This window comes from Monodon monoceros, unplaced genomic scaffold (assembly GCF_005190385.1).
Source record: "Monodon monoceros isolate NGI ecotype Baffin Bay Population unplaced genomic scaffold, NGI_Narwhal_1 Super_Scaffold_20, whole genome shotgun sequence".
NCBI lineage: Eukaryota > Metazoa > Chordata > Mammalia > Artiodactyla > Monodontidae > Monodon > Monodon monoceros.
The window spans coordinates 45,721,135-45,729,975 of NW_021703777.1; the positions used below are offsets into that span (position 1 = coordinate 45,721,135).

The 8,841-nt window shown below is 51.4% G+C and overlaps 1 protein-coding gene across 1 annotated transcript; it reads right to left on the reverse strand.

Moving 5' to 3' along the window:
• STBD1 (starch binding domain 1) lies at positions 1 to 4,929 on the reverse strand. The gene is made up of 2 exons (XM_029235683.1): positions 4,295 to 4,929; positions 1 to 1,876 (listed from the first exon to the last, which is right to left on the reverse strand). Exons 1-2 carry the CDS (start codon positions 4,500 to 4,502, stop codon positions 1,014 to 1,016), a joined length of 1,071 nt encoding a protein of 356 aa, XP_029091516.1. The 5' UTR covers positions 4,503 to 4,929; the 3' UTR covers positions 1 to 1,013.
• Positions 4,930 to 8,841: the final 3,912 nt, after the last annotated feature.

The window sequence follows — 8,841 nt, forward strand, 5'->3', positions numbered from 1 at the left end:
TTAAAACTCAGGTTTTATTATTTTTTTCAGTTATAATGGCAAAGTTTAAATGTTTATTTCTTCCCAGAGCAAAGATGTACTTCCGTATCACTCTCCTGTTATAATTTTGTTACCTACTAGCATGAAGGGAGAGGGAAGAGGGTGAAATGATTGCTATGGGGCAGTCCATCTGTCAGCCCAGAGCTGCTGTGAGAGGAGGGGCCGTGGGGAGAGATGGTCCTGCAGGAGGCCCGTGAGGAAATGATGGGCGTGTCCCACCCTGCAGTCCGGCGGGGCCTGTAGCTCCCAGCTCTCTAAGAGGTGTCATTCAGACCACCTTGCTCAGCCTATACCCTATCCCCCTTCCTGTTCTTTCCTCTTGGGCTGCTCCTGCTAACAGGCTCTGATTAGGCCCCTTGTCTGTACACCAGCCGTTGATCATTAAGACAAAAACATACTTGCTACCCTCAAACCATACATGGCAAGTAAAATCAAGCAAAAAACATTGGGAAGTCTTAATGCATTACCTTATAGCCTGGCTAATCACATCTAGTGACCAGATATTTTCTAATCACAGTTCCATACGATGTTAACGATTTTTAAATATAAAGTGTGTATGATTAAAGAGAGCATTTCTCCAGCTGTACCAGTACAAAATCTTTTGAATAAGGCGTGTTTTACTCCCCTGCTTCAAGAATCACCCAAGGCTCAAGGCTGAACCCTCTGCAGCTGGTTAGGTTCTGTGCTCCGTGACCAGTGCACATCTGAAGTTTAGCCAAGCCCTCCTCAAGACCACCAAGCCCTAAAGTGAGGATGGATCAGCATAAATCCATCCATCAGTGCCACAGGAAAAAAAGTCCATGCTCACTGGAAGCATCATCTACACATTAGACAAAAGCCACTAGCAAATCTGAAACAACTCTGATGGCTAGATTGGAAGTTTCACTTCCTTTATTTTAAATTATCCAGGGTGCTCCACAACCTTAGCCTCTTCCATGTTCTGCAATAGCCTCTTCGCTACTTTGCAAATTGAATCAGTGAATCCCCCACCACTTGTGAACCACTTTATCCTCATGGCCAGTCTCTAAGGATCTATTGCTGCATTCTTCCCAACGGGTAACTTCCCCATTCTCTACTACCACGAACTTCCATTCCACCACTGTGTCTGCTGGCAGGGGCACAGAACGAGACCAGAGCCCGTCCTTGCTACACTGGAGTGGGATGTAAGTGTTCCATCTCCCAAGACTCTCATGGTCTCCAGTTACTGCAAGGCATTGCACACCAGCGCGTGTGATATAATGGACCTGGAAGCTGACACTAACCTGATGAGCCTCTGAAGACACTGCTCCTACCCTTTTTGGTTTCACATCCACTTCCTGACCTCTTGCCTCCACGAGAGTGCTTCTGTCATAGTCCTTTCCCTGCTTAGAGCTTAACACTGGAGACTCAAGACTGCCACCCAAACCAACATCGCCCCAGGATGAGTGCCGGGACACCATCTCCCAGTCCACGTGGTCAGCCCGGGCCCGACTGTCCAACTGTGCGAGGCTCACTCCTTCTTGCGCTCTGTCCAGGAGCAGGTTGCTAGAAGGCAACTTCTCTGCCAGACATGGAGCTGCTTTAGCAGTTTTCTCTTGGCCTTTTTGGAATCCCCATTCTCCTATAGGAGATCCAAGGCTTTCGTTTCTTGAAACGTCAGAGTAACTTCTAGAGTTACCAGTCTCAGAGGTAGCTAGAGATTGTGTGTCTGGAAGTTGTCCAGAGGGAACATGTGCTCTTGAATTGTCACGGTTACTGCCTTCTCCAGAAGGACTCTGCAGTCTCCATGCTGCTTCCTGCAGGTCACCAGGGCCTTTAGTCGTAGAAACCAAACATCCATTGCTTTCTTGAAGATGCTCTAAAAAACAAAAGGAAAAGTGTAATAGTGTTGTGCAGTTCATGTGAGAAAAAAGTTCAGTTAGGCTGAGAAAATAGTTTTAGTTTTTAAAGACTTGGCTACTAATCTATCTGCAGTTCACAAAATTTGCCTCTATTAAAATCAAGTACTTAATTACCTGGTGTGTTCCCAACTGTGCTCTAAGAATATACAGGCATATCCAGTAATAAAAGACACATCCAGGAGTGTCAGTATACCAGCACAAGGGTGTAAACGAGGTGGCAAGCTGTAGAGGCAGAAGTGTAACCCTGACATGGTCCTGGATCTCTGCAGCGCAGGCCGTACTGGCACGCAACCAAGTCAAGTTGCTTGGCTGCCATCATCGAAAAATGTCCAGCCTGTGTGACGAAGAGCTGCACGGTTACCCTGCAAACCAGATGAGTACACTTGTACTCCCAGGAACTGCGTGCAGGTCAGGGATTGGCTCTCACAGGTGCGGGCAGGTCAGCAGCAGCTGTCACTGTGGGAGAATACAAAGGACAGCGGTGCATGGCTGGGCAGGAGTTGGGGGTGAGGGTGGGGAGGGCGGCTGGATTCGCCTTGCACACCCCATGTGCATTAAGAACCTCTTCGAGAAAACACAGGCATCTTATATCCCCTCCCATTGCATACTTTAAAAATATATTTTCTTGGGACTTCCCTGGTGGCACAGTGGTTAAGAGTCTGCCTGCCAACGCAGGGGACACGGATTCGATCCCTGGTCCGGGAAGATCCCACATGCCGCGGAGCAACTAAACCCGTGCGCCACAACTACTGAGCCGGTGCTCTGCAACAAGAGAAGCCACCGCAATGAGAAGCCCGCGCACAGCAGTGAAGAGTAGCCCCCACTCGCCGCAACTGGAGGAAGCCCGCGCGAAGCAATGAAGACCCAACACGGCCCAAAAAAAATAAATAAATTACAAATAAATAAATAAAAATATTTTTTCTTAAGACTACACAATACAAGCTCTCTCAAGACTCAGTTTCCTTCTTGGCCACCTCATTGATAGTCCAAATAGCTCCCTACAACTGAGGTCCCCAACCCCCGGCCCAGACCTGTAGGTAGAGGTCAGTCCTCTGCCTGTTAGGCCCCCGCGGCACAGCAGGAGGTGAGAGGCGGGGAGCAAGCGAAGCTGCCTCTGCCGCTCCCCATCGCTCGCATCACCGCCTGCACCACCCTCCCACTCTGCCCCCTTCCGTGCAAAAATTGTCTTCCACGAAGCCTGTCCCTGGTGCGAAAAAGGTAGGGGACCGCTGCCCTACAAGATCTTATTCTCCAAAACCATACAATCAGCATATGGGGATTGGGGGGGATGGTGGTGGGAAGAGGGTGGTCTTGTTTAATTTTGTCTCTTTTTAATGGTGGTGTTGGAAGTGAGACGTAAACAAATATTACTCTGAATCCCCAATCTTTCGACCTGAAACATGAGTTAGGCTTTCAGGAAAAGAAGATAAATGAGCTCTCTGCAGGAGAGGCACAGGGGCAGATTTTCAAGTGGCTACACATGAACGCCACTCCACTAAAGTTTACAGATGTCATTTTCACCACTAGGCTGGAGTCCAGGCATGGGCAGCTTGCCAAGGGAGGGCGCTGGAAGGTAAGGTTCTCTGCCAGTGCTCTTAACTTTGCCTAGTATACAGGGTCTAAAATATAGAGATGGAAACCTAGATGTCAATTGTACTCGTCGGAGCAGAATTAAGTGTCTCTCCCCTGGGGTTTCAGACAACCGTGCACTGTTCGGGTGAGCGTGGGGGAGGGCCGATAGCTCCGAAATGGGCGGCCATCGAGCAGCCTCAGGGCTTCAGCCGAAGCCTTCAGGGCCAGAGTCCAACCTGAACTTTGCCTCCCCGACAGAAGCGTCCAGACATGGGAGGCTGCTCGCTGCGCCGGTGTTCCCAAACACAGCGCTTCCATGGGGTGAGGGATGGGAGGCCATGAGGCTATGGGATTGGGACCGAGACAGTGTCCCTGCTCGGACAGAAATTGGAGAGGGTCGTGGGATCTCCGAACTCTAAGCACCCCTTTCCGAAGGCCCGGAAGGGGCGCCGCCGCTGCAGCCGCCCGCACTGCACCAAGCTCCGCCAAGCAGAGGAGCCCATCCCCGCTGGAGGAGCAGGGGTAGGTTATCAGGGGCGAGCGCCGAAGGCAGCGACTCAGCGGGGCGCGGACCTGGGTCAAACCGCCTGGGCATCCCCAGGGCCTCGGTGTAGGGCGAGAACCCCACCCGGCGCGTGCGCACCAGCCGGGGAAAACGCGAGCCGCGGGGAGGGTCCTGCCCGGGCTAGGAGAAGCTAGTCCTCGGGAAACCTCCAGGTGGATTTCCGCCCCCTGCCCCCTCCCGCGGGTAACTTCAGAGCCCCCCGGCAGATATGCCCTCGAGACACAGGGAGGAAGAATACCTGGTTTGGTGACCAGCTCCCGCCTAGAAGGTCCAGGGCTCAGTCCGCCGCCACCACCCTGATCGCCTCCCGGAGCCGCAGCCTCCCCTGGAGAGGCGTCCTTCCCCTGCTCCGCATCGCCCTCCTTTCCCGTGTCCCGCAGCAGCCAAACGAAAAGCGCTCCGGCCAGACCCCCTCCGACCAGCAGGGCGGACCAGACAGCGCCCATGACTAAGAGGCCGCAGCTGCGGGAGACGACGGCGACCGAGACGGGGGCTCGGGTCACGCAGTCAGAGCCACACCTACCCAGCCCGCTGCAGCCTTTTACGGTCCCCGGTGGCGGGCGCTCCCGCGCGGGGCCCAGCCCTCCGCGGCCAAAACTCAACTTTCCCAGCCCCGCCCCATTCCCCGCCCCGGGGCTGCAGCCCCTGGTTCTGGCAAGGCGGACACGCGAGCGCCCTCCTTCTCCAACATTTTCCCTTCTCGACCCCGCCAGTCGCCGGCGGCGGGGAGCACCCGGCGCAGGGTTCCAAGTGCGTCCCACGCGCGTGAAGAGTCCAAGGGCGCACGGCTCCCGTGCGCAAACCCGCCGCCTTCTTTTCCTGCTCCGGCTGCAGCTCAGGTGCAGCCCTGCCTGGGACAGCGCCGGCCACCTCGGCGCCTCCTCCCCACAGACAATCAGTAGCAGTGCGGCCCGAGCTTCTGGCACTTAGACGCTGAAGAGGCCGATGTGCATCTGCGACACGCGAGGTTGCGGCGAGAGCGGAGGCGGGGCGGGAGAGGCAGCCGGGCCGGGTGGGTAGAGCCATACAGCCGGCGCGTTGGAAGCTCCATTCCTCCGCCAGTTAGCTGCGCTTAACGTCCGCAAGCCTCCGCCTCCCCGCCTGTAAAAGGAAAGGATTGGACTGAGATCCATCCATCTGTAAATGCCAATCACCTTAACCGCCTCCAGTCATTGCTGAGGGTGCGTGGTTGTCGCAAAGTGCGCGCCCTCCTTACTGGACTGCATGTTGTGCAGACGCAAGCTCCTCCGGATGGGTTATTAATTTAAAAAATTGCGGGCTTCCCTGGTGGCGCAGTGGTTGAGAGTCTGCCTGCCGATGCAGGGGACGCGGGTTCGTGCCCCAGTCCGGGAAGATCCCACATGCCGCGGAGCGGCTGAGCCCATGAGCCATGGCCGCTGAGCCTGCGCGTCCGGAGCCTGTGCTCCGCAACTGGAGAGGCCACAACAGTGAGAGGTCCGCGTACCGCAAAAAAAAAAAAAAAAAAAAAAAATTGCAACCGTCTTTGTTAAGTGCTGTCGGTGTGCCAGGTGTTTAATGTATGCATTTAATTTGATCCTCACAAAACAACAACAACAATCTGGGAACTAAGAATTATACACATTTCTTTCTAAATTCACTCCTCTGCTGATCTGATGGCTTTACACACCAACTTCAAGCTAACGGTTCCCATGTTTGTATCTGCAGGGTGAGCCTTTCCCTTGACCTACACGCTCCCACATCCAACTGCTAAGACCACAGCTGGAATGATTACTAAAATGGTTCCTCTGGTAAAACAAATCGTTCCAACGTGCCCCGGGCTCGAGCCTTGTTTGCAAAGTCAGGTACAGAAAGCAGCGGGAGTCCTTGGTGACTCTGCAGTGTTTGTGGGATGGGAGCTCGCTTCGGAAGGCTGGGCGGTGAACGTGGTGAAGGCTGTGAAGAAGGCTGACGTGGAGGGAGCCCTCTTCAGAGAAACTTGGAGGCCAAGGGGAGGAGAGGAATCGAAGTGTCGCTTGAGAAGAGAACAAGGCCTAAGGGAAGCTCTTTCAGACGGAGAGACGCGTGGGCACGTTTGTTCAGTTCTTCGGCAGGAGAGAGCCAGCCGAGACCTGGAGGAAGATGTGAGGAGGGCGCGAAATCCTGGACGGGGATTCCGCGGGAAGGAGGAAGTCAAGAACACCATTAGAAGGGGCGGAGTCGGAGGAATGGAGGGGAGGAAACAGGCGTGGAAAAGAAAAGAAGGCACAAAAGAAACATTTTGAGATACACAGGGGCCCGTGAGTGAGGTCAGCTATCAGCTGAGTGAGAGAAAGGAAATCCAGGTGAGTTTTTTTGTGTTTTTTTTTGCGGTACGCGGGCCTCTCACTGTTGCGGTCTCTCCCGTCGCGGAGCACGGGCTCCGGACGCGCATGCTCAGCGGCCATGGCTCACGGGCCCAGACGCTCCGCGGCATGTGGGATCTTCCCGGACCAGGGCACGAACCCGTGTCCCCTTCATTGGCAGGCGGACTCTCAACCACTGCGTCACCAGGGAAGCCCAGGTGAGCTTTTAAGGAAAGCAGAGCAGGTAGGAAGGAAATGGCCGCTAGGGGAAGAAGTTGCCTTGGGAAGTCCTGTGGGTCCTTCCATCACAGGCCGGTTGCATCGCTCCCTTCCTGCCTTTCCCAGTGACCGCGCCTCCGTTCACACCCCCCCTCACCTGTCCAGACCTTACCATCCTCCCGCAACTCCCTCCCCTCGGGCTGTGATCCAGTCTGCAACCACTCCTGATTTAATCCTCCTAAAGCACAGCCTGGGGTAGGGCATCTCCTCTGTCTACCAGACTAAATTCAACCCCATTTTAGCGTTCAAGGTCTCCCTGACACACCCCAACAACCTCTCCAGGCCTTTCTCTTATCGTTCACCTGAACTCCAGCCAAACGGGGACTCTCCTGCGGGAGCCTTCTCTCATTGGTTTAGACGTTTCCCAAAACCCACTTCCTTCCGTGAACTTTCCCCTAGCCCCCAATCCCACTCTTAGCCCCCAGCCCTCAAATTGATATGCCATTCTTTTCTTTGAACTCTGATTACGTACTGTAACTCTGTTAGAGAAAAATACAAGGTTTTCTCTTATGGTATAATTATTTTTGTCGTTTATCTCATCCCCATATTAGATCATAAATCCCTTGAGGGCCAGAGTTTGTTTATTCTTTGTATTCCCCAGAATACAAAGTTTGTTATGTAATAGGCCTTTTTATTGTCTTTGTTCATTGAACACCTAATATATACTGGCCCTAAGCTAAGTGCTTTATGAGGATTATCTCATGTTAAATCCCTGAGAGGAGTAATCTGCCCAAGGTCATACAGCTGGTGAGTGACCAAGCTGGGATTTGAACCCAGTGTTCTGACCTCCCAGGACTCCTGCTTGAAACTCTAGCTACATTGAATCCTAATGCTTTTAAACCATGTCCAAATTTCAAAGCATACATTTTAGAAGTGAGTGTGCAAATCTGGATGTGTGATACCAGCGTATCCCTCTGGTAGTATTCCAACATTTATGGTGAATTTCAGCCTTGCTCTCGGTTTGTAATTCCTCTCTCTGCAAGCCCTCACCTCATTAGGGAGATGTACTCACCACCAGCACCTGTCTGTTTCTGTCAAGCCTCTGGCTTCTGCTACTCCACATAATGTTAACCACAAGTCAAACCTTCTGCAAAGCAGTCACATTGGAGCTGCCCAGTTTCATATTTCATAGGGACATTTTCTAAGTGCAACTGTTTGCAAACCTCTGACTCATCTTAGTTCCAGAATAGACTCCAGGCTGAGATCTCTTACGCTGAATGATGAAACCTTTAGAGCAAAGGAAAATCTGTGTCAGGAGAACAAGTTCACTATGTAGAGAAGAATAAAGTTAGATTACTACTTTGTACCACGTAAAACGGTGGACTGCGGATAGAATGAAGTCCTTAATGTAAATGGTCAAACTACTACTAATAGAACAAAATCCAAGAGACTCTCATTGTGATATTGCATAATGTAAGAGGCAAAAAAATTTCTTGACTTCATTAAAATAAGGCTATCTTGTCAGTGAGGCTGCTATAGACAAAGTTAGCAGGTAGATCCAGATGGGGAGCAGATTTTCGTGTTGTTAAAACTGACAAGGCACTAATATGTAGATATAGGATGAACTCATACAAACTGATTCAAAAAACCCCACAAAACCTGACACGAGATCCAGTATAAAATGAACAAGGGATGCTTCTCCCCAGTGCCTGGAACATAATAGGCACTCAGGGTAATTTTTGGTTGAATAAATGAATGACTAGCAAAAGATGCAAAAATGCTCAAATTCACTGGTAGTTAGATAAATGCAAATTAAAACAAGGATGTTACACCATTTTACATCCACCAGAAAGGCAAATATTAGAGAGATGCAATGCTGCTGATGGGAGAGTAAACCGGTACAAACAATCTGGAGAACAATCTGGAAGAATTTTGTGAAATTAAGTATGCGTATACCCCATGACCCAGCAATCCCCCTCCTGAACATGTATGGCCAAGAGATTGCACAAGACTGTGAGGGGGCACATAGTGTTATTTGGGATAACCGTAAGTTCAAGGCCACCTGGCTGCCCATTATGGGCAAATAATAAGTAAACTATGGTGGATGCCGATGAAATGCTATGAAGCGGTTACGACAATGAACTTGATCTACACACAGCAATGTAATTAAATATTAAATACATATTGGCGGCTAAAAGGTAAGAAACTAATATCTCGCAAGTTGCACAGTGAGGCCAGAAAAAAAAAAAGAGAGAGAGAGATT

What these genes read in the sequence shown, in the direction of transcription:
- STBD1 (XM_029235683.1), bottom strand. Translation starts at nt 4,502, where the DNA reads ATGGGCGCTGTCTGGTCCGCCCTGCTGGTCGGAGGGGGTCTGGCCGGA. An exon ending in GGAGCTGGTCACCAAACCAG is followed by an intron (nt 1,877 to 4,294) that starts GTATTCTTCCTC and finishes TTTGTTTTTTAG; the next exon opens with AGCATCTTCAAGAAAGCAAT.